Source organism: Kogia breviceps, chromosome 2 (genome assembly GCF_026419965.1).
Source record: "Kogia breviceps isolate mKogBre1 chromosome 2, mKogBre1 haplotype 1, whole genome shotgun sequence".
Classification (NCBI taxonomy): Eukaryota; Metazoa; Chordata; class Mammalia; order Artiodactyla; family Physeteridae; genus Kogia; species Kogia breviceps.
In genome coordinates, this window is record NC_081311.1 from 34,733,838 (window position 1) to 34,760,341 (window position 26,504).

The 26,504-nt window shown below is 39.4% G+C and overlaps 1 protein-coding gene across 10 annotated transcripts in view; it reads left to right on the plus strand.

The window, feature by feature from the left end:
* Positions 1–26,504, plus strand: part of IDE (insulin degrading enzyme) — a 116,646-nt gene that overhangs the window by 10,040 nt on the left and 80,102 nt on the right. Inside the window, exon 2 of one of the 10 annotated variants that reach the window (XM_067025042.1) lies at positions 22,257–22,412. The exons of 6 other annotated variants lie outside the window; for them this stretch is intronic. In XM_067025042.1, coding sequence (XP_066881143.1) covers positions 22,261–22,412 — 152 coding nt within the window. In that variant the 5' untranslated portion in view covers positions 22,257–22,260. Of the gene's footprint in view, positions 1–22,256; positions 22,413–26,504 lie in introns of those variants that run through there. 3 more of the 10 variants (XM_067025038.1, XM_067025039.1, XM_067025040.1) reach the window with 3 other exon arrangements.

A 26,504-nucleotide genomic window follows, 5' to 3' on the forward strand; every position in this document is an offset into this window, starting at 1 on the left:
TTAGCCAGGAGTGACCACCAGGGTAGAGAAGGCTCTTGTGGGGAGATTCAGCTGCAGGCAGTGGGAAGAAGTCCAGGCAGGTGCTGGATGTCAGTGCTGCCTGGCGGGTGGCTGGTGTTCCAAAGGCATACCAAGAGAACAGGTTGGTCAGGTGCAGTGGTAGAGCACAGCAGTGCAGTCAGGTTGGCACTTCAAGAGCTGGCTGTATTGGGAAGTTGGATGACTCGAGGCCCCTCAGGACAGTGGACCAGACTGAGCAGTCCTTAAACATCCAGAAAGAGAACCAAAATGATGATCCAGTTTGTGGATTGGTAGCTCAGGGAAGAGTTCAATTAAAAAATCATGATGGGACTTCCCGGTGGCTCAGTGGTTAAGAATCTGCCTGCCAATGCAGGGGACACGGGTTTGAGCCCTGGTCGGGGAAGATCCTACATGCCGCAGAGCAGCTAAGCCTGTGCACCACAACTACTGAGCCTGTGCTCTAGGGCCCGCAAGCCACAAGTACTGAGCCCACATGCCACAACTACTGAAGCCCACATGCCTAGAGCCTGTGCTCTGCAACAAGAGAAGCCACTGCAATGAGAAGCCCGCGCACCAAAACGAAGAGTAGCCCCCGCTTGCCATGACTAGAGAAAGCCCTCGCGCAGCAATGAAGACCCAACGCAGCCAAAAATAAATAAAATAAAATAAATAAATTTATTTTTTAAAAAAATCATCATGATCCTTTGCCCAGTGTTACAGGCTACTTTATTTTAGGATGTGTAGAGTTATATTTGGAGCCAGGAGCTCTGAAGGAGCAAGGGTCCCTGTAATGGTATCCCTGGTACCTAGCACAGTGTCTGGCACATAGTAGGAGTTCATTATTTGTTGGACGAATTTGACAGGGACACGGGCTTCTGGAAGTAGGAAGCCCTAATCATAAACATAATTCAGTTTTTGCCTACAGTTTGCCATTTCCATTCTCCAGATGTCAGTGTAGCCAGTAATTAGTATTTGTGTGTGTGTCTCTTATAAAGAAATTAGAGGTGGTAGTGTATTTCCAAGATTTCTTGCAGGTCTGAGTTATTCGTAGGAACTACCTTGGTTTGAAAAGGGATAGGACATAAGAGACAGGACAGTGTGGTGGAAAAGGGCTCTACATATTGTACAAAGACTCAGTTCAACTGGATTCTGGTCTTGGTCTGCCATGAGCTTGGCTGTGTGGTTGTGGGTGCTCGATCAGATCATCTTTCAAGTTCCTCCCAACTCCATGAATCTGAGACCTTAATTTTTAAAAGCTCTAATCTCTGTTAGAACCTCAGAAGGGATTTTGCGTTGCTCTCTAGCTGTACTTTGGCTCTGAGAATAGGCAGTTTCTCATAATCAGTTGGAGTCATGATGCTAGTATAATTGAGTTGCTGGCAGTAGAGATTGTATAATTGTTTTATGAATTGATGTATAATAAAGAATATTCCTGGGCTTCCCGGGTGGTGCAGTGGTTGAGAATCCGCCTGCCAATGCAGGGGACACGGGTTCGTGCCCTGGTTCGGGAAGATCCCACATGCCACCGAGTGGCTAGGCCCGTGAGCCATGGCCGCTGAGCCTGTGCGTCCGGAGCCTGTGCTCCGCATTGGGAGAGGCCACAACAGTGAGAGGCCTGCGTACCACAAAAAAAAAAAAAAAGTTTTAATTTTTTAAATAGCTGTATAGTTGCCTTTGTAGTATAGCAACAAAGTCTCACTCAAGATCAGTTTATGAGGAAGATAATACTGCTTATTATGGAGCTTTTTGTCACAAAGGATCCAAGTTCACTTGCAATAGTGACTGGATAAAAAATATCAAACAATTCAATGACTAGCATAATGGGCCCTACAACTCATTTGTTTTTGTTTTCTTCTGTCTATTAAATACAGAAAAAAAAATGGCTTGTGGGGCAAACCTAATGCGTAATTGATTGACTTTCTTAAGGAATGAGATTCTGAATTCAGTAGTTGCACTGGTGATTTTTTTTCTGAAGAACACATGACCTACTACATATATGCTAAAAATCAAACATTCTGCCTTTTAAGGGAAAACTTAAATGAATCTATTTAATACATGGCTGATTTTTAAAATTAATTTTTATATTTACCAAAGTAATACAGGCAGAGTTTTAAGAGTTAAATAGTACTAAAAGGTTTACAGCAAAAACAGCAGCTCCCTGCTCCCAGAGGCAACCACATTCAACTTTTTTGGGGGGGCGCTGCACTGCGCTGTATGCAGGGATCTTAGTTCCCCAACCAGGGATGGAACCTGCATCCCCTTCCGTGGAAGGGCAGAGTCTTAACTACTGGACCACCAGGGAAGTCCCCACATTCAACTTTTTAAGCTATTTATTTTGAAATTTATTTTAATATTTCCAAATAATATGCTAATACTGTTATTCCTTGATTTCTTAATTTTAGGAATTATCTGTTGATTTGTTTTTATGGTAGATAAAGATTTAATTCTTTTCCCTTATCCTTCCTTCTTGCTCCATCTTACCAAACTAGTTATATCACAGATTTTGGATATAACAGTCTTCAGTATTTATATTTTTATGCCTTTGCAAATATTATTCACTGCCAGGCTAAGTAGTGTAATCTGATTACATTCTTTTTCTTGTTCATATTTTTGTTTTTGCCTTTTGTCATTTTCTGTTTACTTATTTCTTCTCCTTCCCAGTTGCTTCCACAGCTGCTTAGTATAATTTCTCACATGACCAAAGTTATTAAATGATCTATTGATTCCATATTTTTTCCTTGGAGTCTTCCCCTCCAGACACTTTCCCCTGAGCTGCAGTCTGTACTAGTTTTGCTCCAGGCCTGCTGTAAAGTGGTTGCCTGGAATTTCCCTTTGTTTCTCTCCTATAATGAATTTCCTGAATCTCATATTTTGTTCTATCTTGGTTTGCTCCTTCATTCAAAAGATACATGGTATATTTGAAACATGTATTCCAGTAACTTCTTGAGAAAGAGCACATGGGAGATAACTTTTTAAAGATCTTCTAATGATTTCCTAAACAGAAAAGTGTAGATTTGGGTTTTCGTATGAATCTACATATTTGTAGAATAAATCTACAAAATTGAGAAAGATGATCTGAATGGCTTCCACTCTTCCATCCAGCTCTAGAGTTGTAGGATTCTAAATACTTGAGAATTAAATGATTCTACAGATTATTTAGCAAATGGTTAAAGAAACAAACTTTTGAAGAGACCCTTTGCAGAACTTTGACCAAAAAAAGACATATAACTTTTCTTTTTCTCCCCTTTCTTTTGATTGTTCTTTGCATATTTCCATTTTATTTATTTTTTTCTTGCAATTTCATTGAGATCTAATTGGCATACAGCATGGTGTAAGTCTTAGGTGTACAGCATAATGATTTGACTTACATACATCCTGAAATGATTACTACAGTAAGTTTACTGAACATCCATCATCTATATAGATACAAAATTAAAGAAATAGAAAAAAATATTTTTCCTCGTGATGTGAACTCTTGGATTTACTCTCTTAACAACTTTCATATATAGCATAGAACAGTGTTAATTATATTTATCATGCTGTACATTACATTCCCAGTACTTATTTATCTCATAACTGGAAGTTTGTACCTTTTGACTGCCTTCATCCAATTCCCCCTTCCCCTATCCCTCTACCTCTGGTAACCACAAATCTGACCTCTTTTTCTAGGAGTTCTTTTTTTAAAAAATATTTTATTTATTTATTTGGCTGCACCGGGTCTTTAGTTGCAGCATGCGCGGTCTTTGTTGCCGCATGCAGGATCTTTAGTTGCAGTATGTGGAATCTTTGGTTGTGGCATGCGGGATCTAGTTCCCTAACTAGGGATTGAACCTGGGCCCCCTGTGTTGGGAGTGAGGAGTCTTAACCACTGGACCACCAGGGAAGTCCCTGTTTGTTCTTGTATAATTGATCTACAACACTATGTTAGTTCCTGTTACACAATATAGCAATTTGATATTTCTGTACATTTCAAAATGATCATCATAATAAGTTTAGTTACCATCTCATCATACAAAGATATTACATAATTATTGAATATATTCCCCACACTACATTTTATACCCTTCACTCATTTATTTTGTAACTGGGAGTTTGTACTTCTTAATCTCCCTCACCTATTTCTCTCCTCTCCTAGCCCCCTCCCCTCTGGCAACCACCTGTTTGTTCTCTGTATCTGTGATTCTGTTTGTTTGTTTGTTCATTTGTTCTGTTTTTTAGATCCCACATACAAGTGAAATCATACAGTATTTGTCTCTCTGACTTATTTCACTTAACATAATACCCTCTAGGTCCATCCATGTTGTTGCAAATGACAAGATTCCATTCTTTTTTATGGTTGAGTAATATTCCATTGTTTGAGATATATATATACACATACACACATATATCTCTCACATCTTTATTCATCTATTGATGTGCACTTGAATTATTTTATAACTTGGCTATTGTAAATCATGCTACAGTGAAATGATATATCCGATAAGGGGTTAATATCCAAAATATACAAAGAACTCATACAACTCAACATCAAAATAAACAACCCAATCAAAAAATGGGCAGAGAGGGACTTCCCTGACAGTCCAGTGGTTAAGTCTTTGCCGTCCAGTGCAGGGGGTGTGGGTTTGATCCCTGGTCGGGGAGCTAAGATCCCACATGCCTCAGGGCCAAAAAACCAAAACATAAAAGAGAAGCAATATTGTAACAAATTCAATAAAGAGTTTAAAAATGGTCCACATCAAAAAAAAAAATCTAAAAGAAAAAAATGGGCAGAGAATCTAATAGATATTTTTCCAAAGAAGACATAAAGATGGCCAACAGGCACATGAAAAGATGCTCATCACTAATCATCAGGGAAATAAATGAAAACCACAATGAGATCTCACCTCACATCTGTCAGGATGGCTATTATCAAAAAGACAACAAAGAAGAAGTGTTAGTGAGGATGTGGAGAAAAGAGAACCCTTGTGCGCTGTTGGTGGGGATGTAAATTGGTGTAGCCACTGTGGAAAACAGTATGGAGGTTCCTCAAAATATTGAAAATAGAACTACCATATGATCCAGCAATTCCACTCCTGGGTATATATCTGAAGAAAATGAAAACATTAATTCAAAAAGATATATGGAGTCCTGTGATCGTTGCAGCATTATTTACAATAGCCAAGATGTGGAAGTAACCAAAGTGCCCATCAGTAGATGAGTGGATAAAGATGATGTGGTGTACACACACACACACAAAATGTAGTATTACTCAGCCATAAAAAATAATGAAATCCTTTGTTTTTAATTGAACTTAAAAGATTTGTTTTTATGGAGCAAGTGCATTTGAGATTTTGCTTTTCAAACAAGAAGAAATGAAAACAAACATTAGTTTTCTTTTTTCCTTCTTTATTTGGTTGGTGAAAGTTTTCCCGCCTTCCCTTCTTCCCTAGGGCTACTCAGTGGCTTTTGTGTGTTCTGCTGATGGCTAATACAAGTCACCATGTACACATCATTAGCCACTGTCTGAAGGGGCTAGGTATTGGGCACCATTTAATTTAGGGTAAAATATTCTTGAGCTCAGAATCTGTTCCAGGAAGATATCAGTGAACTGGACTCCTGGTTCTGAGTTTGTACTCCAAACTGCCATCCCGTGACGAAATGTCATATTCTCTCTATAAGTCTGTTCCTTTGGGATCCAGTGTGATACAGTGGAAAAGTCACTGTCTAGTAGTCAGACCTGAGTTAAAGCCCTCTTTGGCGTGGGTTGGTTTTGTTATCTTGAACGAGTTACTTTGCATGGGCCTTTTTTTTTTTTTTTTTTTTTTTTTTTTTTTTTTTTTTTTTACTAGGCATTGGACTAAGTAGCTTCAAAATCCCTGAGTCCAATAAGTTTTGATTTCTGAACAGCATTGGCTTCTACTGATGTATAGTCCCCTTTGTTTTCTTGTGCTAAAATGTTGCCATCTCCTCACTTTGTGTTGTTTTTATTTTAGAGAGTTATTCTGGCCAACTATAAAGTATGTGGCTGTGGACCAGTAGGCTGGGATGTGGCATGCAAATATGTTTTGCAGTTGTTATTTTTTATTTATTTGAATTTATTTTAGGCTGCGTTGGGTCTCCGTTGTGGTGCGTGGGCTTCTCATTGCAGTGGCTTCTCTTGTTGAGGAGCGTGGGCTCTAGGCGCTTGGGCTTCAGTAGTTGTGGCACACAGGCTAAGTAGTTGTCACTCGTGGTCTCTAGAGCAGTCTCAGTAGTTGTGGCACACAGGCTTAGCTGCTCTGCAGCATGTGGGATCTTCCCGGACCAGGGATTGAACCTGTGTCCCCTGCATTGACAGGCGGATTCTTAACCACTGTGCCACCAGGGAAGTCTCTGCAGTTGTTATTTTTTAAATGTGTATAAACACTTAAAAATCCCAAGAGTTCAGTCCCTTTAGGGAAAGTGGCATGATGTGTGATACCGGGCCCACATTACTCTCTGGCAGCAGTTGGCCTGAGCTGAGATTTACTTCCCTTTCATATGGGACATGTATTCCTTCTCACCACAATTTGCTCATTTATGTTACCTGTTTGACCTCGTAAGCATGTAGATTCATGAGCCTTGCTATGAAGTGATTAGAAGAAATCAGTCTTATTAGTTTTTAGTCCTAGTTTTTGTTAATAGTAAAAAAAGAAGTAAAATACACATATTAATTGCTCTGAAGCTACAGAAATGATTGTGTAATCAGGACTACCCCCTGCTTTGTTTATGGTTTACAAAGAATTATCACATCATGTTATTTGATCCTTATGGCAACTGAATATAGTTGACAGAGAAATAAAAGAATCCCACATCTCTTAAGAATTTAATTCAGGTAGCTCTGCTGCCTCTTGAATTCACCTTATAGTCTGGAACCTGGGCAAGGCTGAAGGAGTGAGAGTGGGTGGGTATAGAAGAGCGTTAAGCTTGTTTCTAGGAAAGTAGGTAGCTTGTTTCTAGGAAAGTAGGTAGAGCGTCAACCTGGGCTAGATGGGCAAACATAAAAGGAATAGCAAGTCTCTTCTCCCAATCTGTGAGGCATCTCCAGAGATGCCCAACAAGAAGAGAGCAGAAAAAGTGAAAAAATTAGTATACAGAATGTCAAGAAGATGATAAGTATAATGTGACAGAGTGGGGAAGGCCAAGAGAAAGAAACAAGATGACTACTTTAGGGTCTCTGGTAGATAAGGTCAGATAAATAAGGCAGATGTGCACACTGACACTGGGAAGATACCATTCCTGGAAGCTGAGTAGACAAGGCTGTCTGGTAAGCTGGATACATGGTTAAAACAATAGACTTTTTTTTCCTAAAGTAAAATGGGTATTTGTTTGTACTAAACTTATAAATCGACCAGCTACACTGGTACTAATGTTATCATGACTCAGCAAAATACAAAACATCTTTCCACAAATATTAGAGTAATGGACAAATTAGGAGTTGTAATAATATAAATGCTGTATATATTTATAATAGCTTTATTGATACCATACAATTCACTCATTTAAAGTATGCCATTAAGTGGCTTTTGGTATATTCACAGAGTTTTGCAGCCATGACCACAGTCAATTTTAAACATCTTTATCCACTCAAAAAGAAATCCTTTACCCTTTAGCATTGACTTCTCATTTCCCTCTTCCTCTAGCCCCTGGCAACAATTAATTTGCTTTCTGTCTCTAAGGATTTGCCTATTCTGAATATTTCATATAAATGGAATCATGCAATATGTGGTCGTTTGTGTTTGGCTTCTTTTGCTTAGCATGTTTTCAACGTTTATCCATGTTGTAGCATGTGTCAGTGCTTCACTCCTTTTTATTGCTGATTAATATTCCATTATATGGATATGCCACATTTTATCCATTATCAGTTGATGGACATCTGGGTTGTTTACAGTCTTGAAATGTTATGAATAAGACAGCTATGAACATTCAGGTACAAGTTCTGTGTGGATATATGTTCTCATTTCTCTTGGTGTGTACCTAGGAATGGAAATGCTAAGTCACATGGAAACTGTGTTTAACCTTTTCAGGGACTGCCAGACTTTTTTTAAGCAGCTGTACCACTTTACATTCTTACCAACACTGTACGAGAGTTCCAATTTCTTCACATCCCTGCTAACATTTGTTATTATATATGTGTTTTGTTATAGCCGTCCTGCTGTGTGTGATGGTATTTCATTGCAGTTCTGATTTGCATTTCCCTGCCGGCTAATGATGTTGAGTATCTTTTCATGTGCTTATTATCCATTTATATTATATATCTTCTTTGGAGAAATGGCTGTTCAGATCCTTTGCCTGTTTTTTTCAACTGGGTTGTCTTGTTATTGAGTTGTAAGTGTTCCTTATATATTCCAGATATGTCTCCTATCAGATATATGATCTGCAAGTATTTTGTCCTATTCTGTAGGTTGTCTTAATGGTGTTCTTTGAAGCACAAAGTTTTGTGGGTTTTTTTTGGCTTAAACAACAGAAATTTATTTTCTCACGGTGGAGAAATGGAGGTTGGAAGACTGAAATTGAGGTGTTGGCAATTTGCTTTCTCCTGAGGCCTCTCTCCTTGGTTTGCAGGTGGCTGCCTTCTCTGTGTCCTCACATGGCTTTTCCTCTGTGCCCATGCATCCCTGGTGTCTCTGTATGTCCTAATCTTTTCTTATAAGGACACTAGTCAGATTTGATTACGGCCCACCCTAAAGGCATTTTAACTTAATTACCTCCTTAAAGGCCATATCTCCAAATACAGTTACATTCTGAAGTAGTGGGATGTTAAAAAACAAGACTACAGGCCCAAAATGGAGTTGCTTATACTAAGCCCCATGTCATCAAACTGAGACTTAATTACAGTTTTGGCTCTTCCAGAAATGGAATCTTAAACCAGTCAATCAGAAATTGTCTGATCAGCACTAGTTAGATAATCTGCCCGAGAGACCTCTGTCATCCCCTAAAGGAAAGTGACCTTACAATAACCAACCCGCTTTTTTGCCTAGTATAATTGGAGCTCCTTTCTATCTGCTGCATTGGCTGTTGCCCAATTCTAATTGATTTTTGCTCAAATAAACTCTTAAAATCTTTAACATGTCTTAGTTTATCTTTTAGTCATATAAACGTATGAATTGTGGGGGGAGCACAATTCAGTCCATAACAGCAACATTAAGGATTTCAGGTTTGCTCTTAAGAGCAATGGAAAACCATTGAAAGATTAGAAGCAAGGGCTATGTTAAAGGAGATGTAGCTGATGCTTCTAGACATCATTTTTTTTTTTTTTTACTAACAAAACCCTGTTTTTTATTCAAGGCTTCAGTGTGTTCAGTCAAAAATACAAACTGGTTTCCTTGGCACAAGGAACCTCTTGGGAAGCCATGTGACAGTATAAGTGGCTAATGAGATATAATTTGGAGGTCTACTGAGTGGACTTTAATAGTCTCAGGGGAGGCTTTTGTTTTACTGAAAAAAGGTATGTTCCTTTATCCTACACTCTTTCTTCTTCCTATCTGGGAAAAGGATACAATGCTTGGAGGTACAGCAGTCATCTTGAAACCATGAGGATGAAGGTTTCATGCTAAGGATACAGAGCAGGCAGATAGGAAGAGCTTGGTTCTCACATTACGCCCTTGAGCTGCTATATAAGCTCTGGTCAGTCTACATCCAGACTTTTTGTTATATGTGAATATTAAATCCCTACTTATTTAAACCACTGAGGTAGGGATTCCTGTTACAGCTGAACACATTACTTCCTGGTACAGAGGACTAGAGGAGAAGGAATACCAGTTTAGAGGCCTTTGCCAGAGTCCAGACCAGAGATAACAAGGACCTGCATTAGAATGGCAGCAATGGCCTTGGAGCAAAGTGGATGGATCCCAGATACAAGATACATTGCCTGAGCAGCCTCCACATTTGATCCCATGAATTTCCCCTTGCTTGTTAGGGCCTTTGAGTTTGCTTTATTTAGCCTTCCCTTAAAGTTCTATAGCATACACAGCCAGTAAACATTTTTGGAGCACCTACTCAGTGGTGGGTCCTGTATTTTTGGGTTTTTTTTTTTTTTTTTTTTTTTTGCGGTACGCGGGCCTCTCGTTGCTGTGGCCTCTCCCGTTGCGGAGCGCAGGCCCCGGACGCGCAGGCGCAGCGGCCATGGCTCACGGGCCCAGCCGCTCCGCGGCATGTGGGATCTTCCCGGACCGGGGCACGAACCCTCGTCCCCTACATCGGCAGGCGGACTCTCAACCACTGCGCCACGAGGGAAGCCCGGGTCCTGTATTTTTGAGGTATTTTTCCCTGGCTACTCATAAGTACATTGATCACTCTTTCCTGTGAAGTCAGTTGTTTTCAACTTTATGTCTGTAATCCACAGTAATAAATATATTTTATATCATGACTGAAACACATGCAACTTGATATATAACTGAAAAAGAAAAGTTTCGCAAAGCAGTATTTGAAATATGTGCCATAAGCTTCATTTTTTTTTCATTCTATTCTACTGTTTAAAAAAAAGATGCTGATCTCATCCACCACTCACTAAGTTTGCTTTCATGATCCACCAATGAGTCAAGGACCATGGATTGAGAACTCAATCTCTATCATTCTTTTGGCCGCCATTATTCACTACCTAGTGATATCACTTGAACTGATATTTGTGTTACCATCTGGACCATGAGCCCGCTCCCTGCCGTACTGTATCTATCCATAGTGCCTGGCACTGTGCCCGGCACATGGTGGATTGTATGCTTCTTGAGATCAAGAGCCTCGCAGTGTGACCCTTTGAGTCCCCTCAGCACTATGAACATGAGAAATCTACCCTTCCCATTTGTCTGGGGTCGAGTAGCAGGAGGTCTTTTTAAAAATTTTTTATTTATTTTTTATATAGCAGGTTCCTTATTTACTTTTTTTTTTTTTTTTTTTTGTGGTACGCGGGCCTCTCACTGCTGTGGCCTCTCCCGTTGTGGAGTGCAGGCTCTGGACGCACAGGCTCAGCGACCATGGCTCACTGGCCCAGCCGCTCCGTGGCACGTGGGATCTTCCCGGACTGGGGCATGAACCCACGTCCCCTGCATCAGCAGGCGGACTCTCAACCACTGCACCACCAGGGAAGCCCAAGATTTTTTGTTCTAGTTCTATAAAAAATGCCACTGGTAATTTGATAGGGATTGCATTGAATCTGTAGATTGCTTTGGGTAGTATAGTCATTTTCACAATATTGATTCTTCCAATCCAATAACGTGGTTTATCTCTCCAACTATTTGTGTCATCTTTGATTTCTTTCATCAGTGTCATAGTTTTCTGAGTACAGGTCTTTTACCTCCTTGGGTAGGTTTTATTCCTAGGTATTTTATTCTTTTTGTTGCAGTGGTGAATGATTCCTTAATTTCTCTTTCTGATCTTTCATTGTTATAGGAATGACAGAGATTTCTGTGCATTAATTTTGTATCCTGCAACTTTACCAAATTCATTGATTAGCGCTAGTAGTTTCCTGCTGGCATCTTTAGAATTCTCTGTGTATAGTATCATGTCATCTGCAAACCGTGACAGTGTTACTTCTTCTTTTCCAATTTGGATTTCTTTTATTTCTTTTTCTTCTCTGATTGCTGTGGCTAGGACTTCCAAAACTATGATGAATAATAGTGGCGAGAGTGGACATCCTTGTCTTGTTCCTGATCTTAGAGGAAATGCTTTCAGTTTTTCACTGTTGAGAATGATGTTTGCTGTGGGTTTGTTGCATATGGTCTTTATTATGTTGAGGTAGGTTCCCTCTATGCCCACTTTCTGGAGAGTTTTTATCGTAAATGGGTGTTGAATTTTGTCAAAAGCTTTTTCTGCATTTATTGTGATGATCATATGGTTTTTTATTCTTCAGTTTGTTAATATGGTGTATCACACATTGATTGATTTGCCTATACTGAAGAATCAAAGTTTTACTTATATATTTTTTAGTTTTGGCTGCGTCGGGTCTTAGTTGTGGCACGCAGGATCTTTGTTGTGGCACACAGGCTTCTCTCTAGTTGTCGTGTGCAGGTTTTCTCTCTCTAGTTGTGGCGTGTGGGCTCCAGAGCATTTGGGCTCTATAGTTTGAGGCACATGGGCTCAGTAGATGTGGCACGCGGGCTTAGTTGCCCCATGGTATGAGGGATCTTAGTGCCCTGACCAGGGATCGAACCCTCGTCCACTGCCTTGGAAGGCAGATTCCTTAACACTGGACCACCAGGGAAGTCTGTGAAGCACAAAGTTTTAAATTTTGATAAGTTTAATTTATCATTTTTTAAACTGCTTATACTTTTGAGGTCATACCTAAGAAACCACTGCCTAATCCAAGGTCATAAAGATTTACCCTTATGTTTCCTTCTAAGAGTTTTATTGTTTTAGCTCTTACATTTAGGCCTTTGATCCCTTTTGAGTTAATTTTTGTATATGGTGTAAGGTAGGAGTCCAGCTTCATCTTTTTGCATGTGGGTGTCTGATTGTCCCAGCACCATATGTTGGAAAGACAATTCTTTCCCCCATTTATTTGTTTTGGTATCCTTGTCAGAAATCAGTTGTAAGGGTGAGGGTTTCAATCTATTCTATTAATATGTAAGTCTGTCCTTATCCAGACCACACTACTTTGATTACTATAGCTTTATTGTAAGTTTTGAAGTCAGGAAGTTTGAGTCCTCTATCTTCATTCTTATTTTTCAAGATTGTTTTGACTATCCTAGGTTCCTTGCATTTCCATACAAATTTTAGGATGAGCTTGTCAATATCTGCAAAGAAGCCACCAGATGGAATTTTGATCTCTGGGGAGTATTGCTATCTTAAAGATATTAAATCTTCTAATCCATGAATATGGAGTTCTTTCCATTTATTTAGATCTTCTTTAATTACTTACAACAGCATTTTGCAGTTTTCACTGTATACGTTTTCTACTTCCTTGTTAAATTTATTTCTGTTCCATTTTTTGATGATATTGTAAATGGACTTGTTTTTTTATTTCAATTTTCGTTTGTTCATTGCTATTATAGAGAAGTACAGTTGATTTTTTGTTTTCTATATACAAGATTATGTCTTCTGTGAAAAGAGCTAGTTTTACTTCTTCCTTTCCAATTTGGATTCCTTTTATTTCATTTTCTTGCCTAATTGGCCTGGCTAGAACCTTCAAGTACAGTGTTGAATAGAAATGGCAAGAGTGGACATCCTTGTCTTGTTCTTGATCTTAGGGTGAAAACAGTCTTTCACCTTTAATTATTTTGCCAGCTGTGGCTCTTTCATAGATAGCCTTTATCAGGTTGAGGAAGTTCCCTTCTGTTCCTAGTTTTTTGACTTCATTATGAATAGGTATGAAGAGATGTATTTGGGGCTTCCCTGGTGGCACAGTGGTTAAGAATCCTCCTGCCAATGCAGGGGACACGGGTTTGAGCCCTGGTCCGGGAAGATCCCACATGCCGCCGAGCAACTAAGCCTATGCGCCACAACTATTGAGCCTGTGCTCTAGAGCCCGTGCACCACAGCTACTGAAGCCCGCGCATCTAGAGCACGTGCACTGCAACAAGAGAAGCCACTGCAGTGAGAAGCCCGCGCGCCACAAGGAAGAGTAGCCCCCACTCACCGCAACTAGAAAGCCCGCGCACAGCAATGAAGACCCAATGCAGCTTAAAAAAATAAATGTTTTTTAAAAAGATGTATTTTAAAAACAGCCTCATACTTGGCATTGAAAATATTACAGATATATTAAACAGAGTATTTTCTTTAACCATTTGACAGTAAGCTGCCAATTTGATGCCGTCACTCCCTAATTCTTTAGTGTGATTTCCTGTAAACAAGGACATTCTCCTATATAACCGCAATATGATCATTAAAATCAGAAAATTAACATCGATTCATTACTGCCACTTAAATCTCAGATCCCATTCAAATGTCACCAGTTGTCCAGTTTTATCCTTTACTGAAGGATACCTTAATGAAAGGATTCATTTCAAAATTAGCATTGTCTTTAGTGGTCGTGTCTCTTTAGTCTCTTCAGAAGGGAAGAGCCAAAGCATTTCATGACCTTGACTCTTTTAGAATTTACAGACTGGTTACTTTTAGAATGTCCCTAATTTGGGTTTTTCTGATTATTCCTCATGATCAAATGCAGGTGACCCAGCTTTGGCAGAAATATCACAAAATTGATGCAGTGTATGTTTTCATTGCATCCTATCAGTTGACACTCAGTTTTGTCCTTTATTGGCTATATTTACTTTGATCACTTTAAGATAGTTCCTCCCAGGCTTCTCCACGGTAAAATTACTCTTTTCCCTTTGTTATAAATATCTTCAGGGGAGATACTTTAAAACTATGTAACTGTAATGTTCCTCATCAAACTTTCAACTTATTCATTTTATTTATTTATATCAGTATAGACTTGTGTTGTCCTGTTTTATTTAAAGAGTTTTACTCTGTTACAGCTGTCTCCTGTATCCATTTAACATCCATCTTTCTTTTGGTATTTTTGTATTTTTTGGCACAATGAGATATACCAGGCTCATCGTCTCATTTCCCTGTCCCAGTCCTGGAATCAACCATTTCTCCAAGGAACCTGGTTCCTTTTAGTGGAGAATAAAATTTAGAAACCAAGTTCTAGGTGCTAAATGTACTCATCTGCTGTTTGGGGAGGAAGAGGAGGAAGATGGTTACTTCCAGGCCCTCTTATTAAACAGAGCCAGAGATACATGTATATACATAAATAGGTATTTGATGTAGATACAGATACATAGATATAGACAGATATTCTGTACACAGACCCACGTTAACATCTGTATTTATTTCTTGTCTGTCTATATGTGTATATTGAAAACCATGAACCATACAGATAACCTCCAATTCCAGTCAAAGACTACAAAGTTCATTTTAGCTTTTTTCCTTTCCGTGTTTGTAATTCTTTGCCCTGATAGTGAGGACCCTGGTTCTTATTATTCTTAATAAATACACTTACTTAATCATCCCGCTAGATGTAACCAACATCTCATCATTGCTGCCGCCCCCTTCCCTTTGAGGTGCTTCCTGGGCACTGTCACCCTGTGTTGGGCTACCCCAGGAGTCGTTGCCCTTTTTATTCTGTGAGAGCTTTGACACCCCGCTTGAGGCTGTTTTCTCAAAAGTATGCATGCCTACTTAACCCTGCTTGGGCCTCAACTACCATGCTGGGCCACCAAGAGCAATTCTACTCTCCTCACCCCACTCAGGAATGGGAATATTTTGAAATTTGCATTAGCCTTTATTTTAAATACCCTAAAGTTTGTAAATAGAGCCGAGTACAAGGCCTAACTTTGTATGTTGTCTGTAAAATTCAGGGAATAGAAAGTGATGGAAAAGGGTTTGGGTAACCATGTCCTCAAAAACAACACTATCTTGTCTTTTTTCCTAGGGGTTTTCTGGTTGGTGGCTGTAAAACAGGTGCTGTTTGAATAGGAAGTCGTAGGTGCAGAGTGGGTTGTTGGACTTAAATTTGTAACCATTTATGTGGGAAAAGTATATAAGCACATTTTCTAGAAGGAGATACATTTAAAATGTGTTTATCTTTAGATGGTGGAATCTAGGTAATTTGTATTTCCTCATACTTAAAAAAAACTATATACAACTAGCATAGATAACTTCATTTCTTTTATTATATGAGTAATTACAAAATAAAAGAAATAAAAATAAAACAAGTGCTTTAAATGCCCAGTACTGAGAACTTTTGCTTGATGGTCCTGGGATGCAGGAGAAGAAAAACGAAAAACGTATGTGCCCATATTCTTAGGAAACCCTTTGATAAACATTTAGTTTAATGTAGTTTTGTTTTTTTCTACCTTTGGCCTTCTAGTAGCATAGAATCCTGGCTCTTAACATCTTCTATAATGTAGTGTAGACATCCCAATGCATTAACTTTTTTTTTTTTTTTTTTTTTGGTGGGGACAGAGGGTCTGGATACAGATGTATTTTTAATTTTAAAAAGCTTTTTATTTTGAACTAATTTTAGACTTACAGAAAAGTTGCAGAAATAATACACTTCCCCCATACTTAATCTTTGTATAATTATCAAGAACAAGAACTTAATATCTTTACCTTTGTAGTTGATAAATACCTTGGAGGAGATACTTTGGGACTGTGCAAATTCTTTTTACCTTACTTTTTAGCATCCACCAGTAGATCTCTGCAACAGTTAGTACTGCACTTGATGATTATTTCCCTCTTTATTTATTAATTGAAATTGTGTGAGGGAGACCTGTTTTTCTCCCTCATTTGTTTACTTATTTACTTATCTCTTTCAGTATGGATTCACAGATACTTATTTTACTCTACAGGTTAAAATCCATTGCTATCATTATTTATGTGTTGAACAAATTGTTCTAGCCTTGGCTATTAGAAACGCCTTTGGGTTGGCTCCTGTGTACTTTCAGTAAGCCCCCATTTTTTTAGAGAACTTCTTTACTTCTGGCACTATAAGGTGTTTCAGACTCATTTTGTATTTTCTTTGCCCTAGCCCTGAAATCAACTACTTGATTCTTTTTATTGGAAAGTGATGTTTAGGGATCACAGTCTGGACACTAGATGTACCTACGGTCACTGAGGTGTCATTGCGTTTAGAGGATAGTCTAGCTACCCCCACACATAAACATATTTATGTTTCTAAATCTGGATGGATGTATTCCAAATCATGAGTTTGTATTGATATCTCTGATTCCAATTTAGTATTACAAAGCTTATTTTAGTCTTTTCTTTTTCCCTATTTATAGTTTCTTCCTCTAACAACGAGTACACTGGATTTCATTATCTACAACTTATTTACTTATCTGATCAGTTCTGGTACACATATAAAGTGCTTTCATAATTGCTAGCCCACACCTCTGTAAGAAACACTTTTGATAACTATATCATAACATTTATGTACAGTAATATCTGTCTTTATTGTATCCAATCAAAATACTATTTTCCAGTTAAAGTTAGTTCATTTCTGTCTTTTTAAAAAATTACTTTATTTATTTTTGGCTGCATTGGGTCTTTGTTGCTGCATGCGGGCTTTCTCTAGGTGCAGTGAGTGTGGGCTACTCTTCATTGTGGTGCGTGGGCTTCTCCTCGTGGTGGCTTCTCTTGTTGCAGAGCACAGGCTCTAGGCACACGGGCCGCGGTAGTTGCATCACGCGGGCTCAGTAGTTATGGCTCGCAAGCTCTAGAGCTCAGGCTCAGTAGTTGTGGCGCACGGGCTTAGTTGCTCCACGACATGTGGGATCTTCCTGGACTAGGGCTCGAATCCGTGTCCCCTGCATTGGCAGTCGGATTCTTAACCACTGAGCCACCAGGGAAGTCTCAAGTTAGTTCATTTCTTTCCCACCCTCTTCAGTATGATTATGTTCATTTCTAATATAGTTCGTTTCTTTTGTTAGTATTTTTATTTTATTTTGCACACTAACATCCTGACTGATTTTAATGGTTTTTTATTTTTTTAATTGTGAAATATACATAAGGTTTACCATTTTAACCATTTTTAAGTGTACAGTTCAGTGGCACTAACTGTATCACATCAGTGTAATTACATTGTTGCACAACCATCACCACCATCCATCTCCAGAACTTTTTCATTTTCACAAACTGAAGCTCTGTATCCGGCAAACAGTAACTTCCCATTCTTCCTTCCCCTCAGCCCCTGGCAACTACCATTCTACTTTCTGTCTCTGAATTTGACTACTCTAGATAATCACATATAAGTGGAATCAAACAGTCTTTGTCCTTTTGTGACTAGTTTACTTCACTTAACATAATGTCTTCAAGATTCATCCATGTTGGGATTCTGTATTAACTTTTGAACTGTACTGTCAGAGTCTTGGGAATGCTTGACAGTATCACTGCCACTGAGGGGCCCTGAGATGGTGAGGGGGGGACTCTGACTTCCTCTACTCCTTTTGAACCACAGTAGTTTAGTTTTATGATTTACACTTCTATAAGATTTCAGTAGAGGAAAGCATATTTTCTTTTTAAAAAAATAGTTTGGGAATCACATTATGAATAGTATTCAAGCCTCAACTTTAATACTAGGTGGTCAGGTGCTTCTGACATGACCTAGTCAGTGAAGACTATCCTAACTGTTCATCGGTTGCATAAGCATCAATAGCTCTCCTTCCACCTTCCACCATTAAACTTAGTTTTGCCTGCTGAGGCAACACAAAGTGGGTTTGCTCTTTTACCTAATAGTCTTGGATATTTGAACGTTGCTTTTATGGATTGGTCATAGTATTATGGAAGAGTCCATCCTGATACAGATCCTTTTGGGACTAGACGAGAATGTAGATAATTATTCTTTGGCTTGCATTGCTCTTGGGATTTTGGAGCCACAATGCCTGGACTCTGCCATTCACCTCTGTGTGGCCCGGTAATCGTTACTGCCCTGTTCAAGCCTTTTCCCTCATCAGCAAAATGGGGACAATAATAGTATCTACCTTACAAGTTTGTGGTGAGAATGAAATAAGGAAATGCATGTAATGTATATGTCTCCATCATATAGTTATGTGTTCAATAAATGTGGACTAATAACAGTAACGATGCCACCATTGCTATGAAGAGGAGAAGAAAGTGTTAATGTATTTTATTTTTGGATGCAACAACAGGGGTGTAATTTCAAAGTTGTAGGCAGCCACCTAGATGGGGCTTGAGGGGTAAGTTTTTTTAAAGTCTGTATCTAAATAGAATAGCATCTGCAATTAAAAAAAAAAAGTCATAAGAATCTAGGCTCTTACCTACAAAACTACCTGAAATTCTTATCCTATTTGTAGAAAGAAACAAAATGAATCCTAAAATTGACAGTGACATTGGGCCAAACCACATTAGGTCAGCAATTGAGAAAGTAGGTTCCGGAATTAGGCTGTGGGTTCTGTTGCACTGTCTGCTTAAAGCTTTTACCTCACATCACAAACCATTCAAAAAAATTTGTTTGGAAATTGCCCAAGTTGTGAGCCAACCAACTAGTTTCTTAAGGGAACCAAGTTGTCAGCAGCAACAGTGAATGGAAATGGAGCTCAGGTTTTTTCTTTATTAATCAGCTTGTATTGTGATATTGCTGATGCAAGTTAACAACAGTAACAAAAAGTTCACTTTGGGCTTATAAGTTTACTAATAAATTTACTAAGCAGAGACTAGTACGTTCAAGTCCATTAAGTTTTATCTTTTCAAAGATTCTTTCTGTACTGACCTGAAAAGTACAAAGAATAAAGACCAACTAATAGTTTACTATCCATAGAAAATCATACTGAACATTTCTGTGAGTATCCTTCCAGGGATTTAGTCTCTGTACATAAGATAAGCTTTTTAACTTGATGGAGTGATTAAGAAGAGCATGGTGCTTTGGTGTCTAAAGACTTGGGTTTAAATCTTAGTCCTTTTATTTAATGCGTGTATAGCCCTAGCCAAATAACTTTATGAGGTTTAATTTCCCCATCCAGGAAAAATGGGAATAATAGGATCTACCTAAGGGGTTTGTTGAAGGTATAATCCCTACAAAGAGTTTATGCTGTGTAAAATACTGACTGAGCATTCAGTAAGAGTCTGTGCCAGTCCCCTGGCTGTGCTCCTTCTAAGGCAGATCCCTTTACTTGTGTACTAGATTGCTTACTCAAGGACAAGGTTTCTACAAACCTCTCTCTTTTTCCTTCATTATCAGTTTTCCCCCCTCTTCATTTAAGCCTTTTCTGGTTCAGATTTTTTAAAATAAATAAGTAGGACTTCCCTGGTGGCGCAGTGGTTAAGAATCCGCCTGCCAATGCAGGGGACATGGGTTCGAACCCTGATCCGGGAAGATCCCACATGCCGCAGAGCAACTAAGCCTGTGCGCCACAACTACCGAGCTTGCGCTCCAGAGCCTGTGAGCCACAGCTACTGAGCCCTCATGCCACAGCTACTGAGGCCCGCGCCTAGAGCCCATGCTCTGCAACAAGAGAAGCCACCGCAATGAGAAGCCCGCTCACGGCAACGAAGAGTAGCCCCTGCTCACCGCAGCTAGAGAAAGCCCACGTGCAGCAACCAAGACCCAACACAGCCAAAAATAAATAAATTTTAAAACCTAAAAATAAATAGGTGGGAGTTTAATAGATAACAGCTTTCTGTGTTTTGATGAGTCTATCTCCTGGTTTTATTTTAAATGGATTAAATTGGTTGCAGTTATCCATTATTTTTGGATGATGAAGTCAGAACTATAAACTAGGGTCTTTCATCCTGAGCACTGTTGACACTTTGGGCCAGATAATTTGGTCGTGAACATTATCCTGTGCATTGTAGGATGCTTAGCAGCATCCCTGGCTTCTACTCGCTAGTTGCCAGTTGTACCTTTCAGTTGTGACAATTCATTTGTGACACATTGCCAAATGTCCCCTTGGGAAGCGAGTGGTTCTGTTGAGAACCACTGACTATAAACAGTGGCTTGCCTATAGCAATTATAAAGGGATAATTATTTGCCTGTTTTTCTGGTAGTCTTATAAAGTACCATCCTATTACCAGGCTGTCCTGGAGATGACAGTATTCAACTGGAATTTGCATGAGTATATGTTAAGAATGCCAGTAATAACATGGTGACTGTTGAGGTGGTCTGTTTGCTTCTCGCCACCCTAGGAACATAACAGTGGTGATGATTATAAGGTTACCATTTGTGGGTGCCTACTATTTATCAGACACTGCCTGGGTGAAGTTTACTTATACCTGTTTTACAGGAGAAAAGCTGTAAAGACTGTCCAAGTCTGATGCAACTTTAGGTACCTCTGTCAGTTTAGTGCACCCATATGAACACTTCACGTGACTCTTGATTGGCAGTACCAGATGAGGCCCCAAAGCCGTTTGACCAAGAGTTCAGTAGGATCCAGGATCTGATTAGCATAGGGGTCATTTGGTAAAGGTGAAGGTATATAATTACTGAACGTTGTCTGGAAGTGGTCATTGAGTCAGTACTGGCATGGAGAATCATACTAAGGCAGAGTAGAGGTCAAGCTTTCTGAACCGGCATTATCTGAAGAGGGCAGGATTCTCTTTCTGTCAGAACCAGGATGTACATGTCAGTGGAACTGAGCCCTCACATGGAGATTCACCACTCTGTACAGAATATGAGTGTGCTGTTTGCTTTCCTTGGAGGGCTGTTTTGATAGAATTATTTACAGATTGATAACTCTTCCTAGACAGTGATTTGAATTAATCTTTAGAGACCATGATAGGGATCTTTGAACTGTCCTTGCTGTTCTGAGGTCGTGGAGAATCTATGAGGACGATGACCCATGTGTAAAATTAATTCTGAGTTTGAAGAAATGTTCACTTTATATACTATTCTTTTTTTGTTTTAAAATAAAGAAAAGAACCTGTCTAATTCAAATCCTGGGTTAGTGGTGGGAATGTAAATTGATACAGCCACTGTGGAGAACAGTATGGAGGTTCCTTAAAAAACTAAAAATAGACCTCCCGTATGACCCAGCAATCCCACTACTGGGCATATACCCTGAGAAAACCATAATTCAAAAGAGTCATGTACCACAATGTTCATTGCAGCACTATTTACAATAGCCAGGACATGGAAGCAACCTAAGTGTCTATCGACAGATGAATGGATAAAGAAGTTGTGGCTCATATATACAATGGAATATTACTCAGCCATAAAAAGAAACGAAATTGAGTTATTTGTAGTGAGGTGGATGGACCTAGTGTCTGTCATACAGAGTGAAGTAAGTCAGAAAGAGAAAAACAAATACTGTATGCTAACAAATACTGTATGCTAACACATATATATGGAATCTAAAAAAAAAATGGCTCTGAAGAACCTGGGGGCAGGACAGGAATAAAGATATATGTAGAGAATGGACTTGAGGACACGGGAAGGGGGAGGGGTAGGCTGGGACAAAGTGAGAGCGTGGCATGGACATATATACACTACCAAATGTAAAATAGGTAGCTAGTGGGAAGCAGCCACATAGCACAGGGAGGTCAACTCAGTGCTTTGTGACCACCTAGAGGGGTGGGATAGGGAGGGTGGGAGGGAGATGCAAGAGGGAGGGGATATGGGGATATATGTATACATAGAGCTGATTCATTTTCTTATACAGCAGAAACTAACACACCATTGTAAAGCAATTATACTCCAATAAAGATGTTAAAAAAAAATCCTGGGTTAGTTGTTGTTTAATGTAAGTGTTGAAAATTATTGATGGGAGAATTTATTTATTTGAAGTTTAATCATTTTGCTTTTATTTGGATCACAGTTATTGCTTGTCACTCTTTTTTTTTTTTTTTAGCGGTATGCTGGCCTCTCACTGCTGTGACCTCTCCCGTTGCGGAGCACCGGCTCCGGACACACAGGCTCAGCGGCCATGGCTCACGGGCCCAGCCGCTCTGCGGCATGTGGGATCTTCCCGGACCGGGGCACAAACCCACATCCCCTGCATCGGCAGGTGAACGCTCAACCACTGCGCCACCAGGGAAGCCCACTTGTCACCCTTAATTGGTTGCTGCGAGTGTCAAGTTTTATCTTTAAATCTTTACTGGGGTCTGAAGTAATTACTAAAAGCTAGGCTTCAAATCATACATTATGAGTAAAGACTTGTTAAATGATTTAACATATTATTGACTCAGTTGACTCATGCTGTGCTTATTACATGGGTCTCCTAGTTGTTGTGGCCAAGAGGACATCAGCAGAAATAATTGTCTCAGGACACACCTGAGAAGGTTTAGATAATTATTATGTTAACTGGACTATTATTTCTTCTGAGCCTTCTTAGTTTAGCACCTGTTTGATATGGATAGTTACTTCTCAGCATCTAAGTGGTACTATTTCCAGGATGACTTTTTTAAAAAAAATTATTTATTTATTTATTTTTGGCTGTGTTGGGTCTTCATTGCTGCACGTGGCCTTCTTTAGTTGCGGTGAGCAGGGGCTACTCTTCCTTGTGGTGCACAGGCTTCTCATTGCAGTGGCTTCTCTTGTTGAGGAGCATGGGCTCTAGGTGCATGGGCTCAGTAGTTGTGGCTTCCAGGCTCTAGAGAGCAGGCTCAGTAGTTGTGGAGCACGGGCTTAGTTGCTCCCGCAGCATGTGGGATCTTCCCGGACCAGGGCTCGAACCCATGTCCCCTGCATTGGCAGGTGGATTCTTAACCACTGCGCCACCAAGGGAAGTCCCTCCAGGATGACTTTTGATGGATGATCTTTACAGCCTTGAGTAATTCATTTATCTCCCTCCTCTTTTATTTTACTATCTTTTATATTTTCAAAAACTCTATTTAAAAAAACTCTTAATCGAAATATATCATAAGTGTTCAGCTTGATGAATTTTCGCAAACTGACCATACCTCTGTGAACATACCTATATAACCAGCACATGTTCAGCATCTCAGAAGCCCCCCTCATGTTTTCTTTTGTTCACTACCCACTACCCCCAAGGGTAACCACCATCCTGACATAAAGCATAGCTTGATTTTACTTATTCTTGCACTTTTTTTAAATGGGAGAAAAAACATTTACTCTTTAGCATCTAACTTCTTTCACTCAACCTTACATTAGTGAGATTCATCCTTATTTTTGTTCTTTGTTCTAGATTATTCATTTTCATTGTTGTATACTATTCCATTGTGTGAATATATCACAGTGTATTTACCTTTTCATTGCTGATGGACATTTGATCTTTTCTAGTTTTAGCTATTATGAATAGTATTGCTATGAACATATAAATGCATTTATTTGGAGTATATAGCTAATACATGAACTATTAGGTCATATTGTCAGCTTTAGTATATACTGCCAGTTTTTGAAAATAGTTGTGCCAGTTTGCATCCCCATCGGCAGTGTATGAGAGTTTGGGTTGCCCTCTGACTTCTCTATCACTGGTGTTTTTTATTCTTTTCATTTTAAACATTCTGGTTGGTATGTAGTGGTATCTCAGAAAACCTCCTGTGGCAAAAATCAGCTGTGAATTTGGGGCATCTTGGGGCTTTAATCTGTCAAACCAAGCTCATGCACCCACCAGAGCCTCGTTTGTTTCTCTTCCCTTAGTAGAGTCCTTCTTCTTGGGTCAAATACGATCTTTAGTCTGCACCCAGAATTGGCAGATACCTCCAGAGAAGAGAATAGGTGATGATCATCCACTCACCTCAGAGGGCTCTCGCCTCTGGAATTCCAGTTTATCCACTCTTCATTGCTTCCACAACTCTCCAACATCTATGAAAATGTGATTTTTAAAATTTTTTGTGGCTTTTTCTAGTTATTGAAACTGAATCAGGTTGCTACGACCTATTATATCCTACGCGGAAGTGGAAGTTGTCAGTAGATTCTTGGGATTTTCTGTGTGCCCAGCGATGTCACCTGTGAGTAATGTTAGTTTTTTTTCCCCCTTCCTTTCTCATCTTTTTTTTTTCTTGCATTATCAGACTGGTCATAATTACCAGTACAGTGTTTAATAGAAGAGGTGATAATGGCATCTTTTTTGTAGGGATGGAGAATGAATGCATTATTTTATCATTGTGTATGACAATTGCTGTGGTTTTTGTAGTTTTTTTTAGATGAAGGAATTCTCTTCTATTTCTAGTTTGCTGACATTATTTTAAAGACATGAATGGTTATTGAATTTAAATACTTTTTCTGCACGTACCAAGATGATTATATGACTTTCTGTTTTGTTCCCCTATTCCTATGGCTTAATGTATGCTTCTGAAAAATCACGTATAATCTTACCATGTCTACTGTTATATTATTTTCATATTCCCTTTCATCCACGAGACAGTTCTGTACAGAGAGACAATTCTGTCTTTAAACCTGCTGTACATTTAAACCTACCATACATTTTCCTTTTTATTGTTTATTAGCAAAGTAGATAATATGGTTCTCAGCCCAGGAACTACTTGGGCAGGTTGGAAATATTCTTCCAGGCTCCTAGCACTACCTCTCTCTGTTTTATATAGGGAGGAATGAGTGAAAAACTGAAAAATCTCAGAGCATGATTTTGACCTATTTTAATTTTTATTTCCTTGTTTTTATTATTTGGGATTGTAAGGGAGGAGAATGGGGTCAGGGAAGGGCTGAGGGGGTGATAACGAGGAGCTGGGGAAGAAAGCCGCATGTGATTTCCTTAAGCATCACCTGCTCCTCCCCTTCCCATGCTTCCTCATTATAGTTCCAGCTTTGCCACAAATCAATTGTGTGAATGACCCTGGACAAGTCACTTAATCACTGAGCTTTTGTTTCCTCATCTGGGACTGAGGAGAATGGCCATGAACAGCTGCTGTGACCTGCCACTTAGAGAGGATGGAAAGATTCAATGAGCAGTTTATAAAGCATATGACACTTTTAAAATGCGAGAGATTTTTAAAAATATCTTTATTGGAATATAATTGCTTTACAATGTTGTGTTAGTTTGTGCTGTACAGCAAAGTGAATCAGCTATATGTATACACATATCCCCATATCCCCTCCACAAGTGGTTGTTAGGATTAGTTTTCTACAGTGGAATCTATCTCACATTTTCTAACAGCTTGAAAGTTACCTGTGGAAGACAGATGCTTGTGAAACACCTTCATCCCCCAAACTACAACTGTAAGAAACCTGTAGTTAACTGTGGCAAGAGGTATAAAATGGAGGTTTTGTTAATTTGCTTAAACCTTCATAAAGTCTCTATAAATTGTTCATAGCTAAGCTTGTCACTTTTGGAATGAACAACCTTTGATATGTATGTACCAAAGCTAAAACAAAATTTACGAAAGCTCTTTTCTCTAAAATCATACTGCTGTAGGATTCCTTTAAATTAACATAACCCTCGTAAATTTAAGGGTTTGTTTTTTCATTGTAAACTCCTTTCCAAAGGGCACAGAGTTAGAACAGCTGACATGCTGCCTGGAACAAAGGCAGAGCATCACATCGTGGAAAAGTAAGACTTAATTGACAGGATTTTAGTTTATACCCACCTTTATGATCTGTCTGGTGCATGAAGTGAGATACACTGGTCCTGTGTGTGAAGAGCCATGGGGTAGATCAGGGGACCGGTACCAGTCTGAGGCCTGTCAGGACCCAGGCCGCACAGCAGGAGGTAAGCAGCGGACCAGCAAACAAAGCTTCATCTGCCGCTCCCCATTGCTCCCCATCACTCGAATTACCACCTGAACCATTCCCACCCCAACAACCCCCACCCCCATCTGTAGAAAAACTGTTTTCCACAAAATTGGTCCCTGGTGCCAAAAAGGTTGGGGACTGCTGAGGTAGATGGTTCCCTGAGACATGTCATTTTTTAGGTCAAGTAACATGAATAGTATTATGGGAATATGTGGTCTTACAGTGAGACATCCGAGGGCTCATATCACCACTACCTTGATATTCTGTTTCACTAACCTCTGCCTTGTACAGGGAAGAAAGGGTGTTTGTGGAGTGGTTCTGATTCGAGGCGTTTTCTCTCTGGGTACCTCCTCCACGCTCAGGAGTGCCATGGGTAAGCTTCACTTCCGCCTAGGGGTTTGGTAGTGGATGGATGGATTCCACAGAAGGGAGGTTTCGATTTATAATT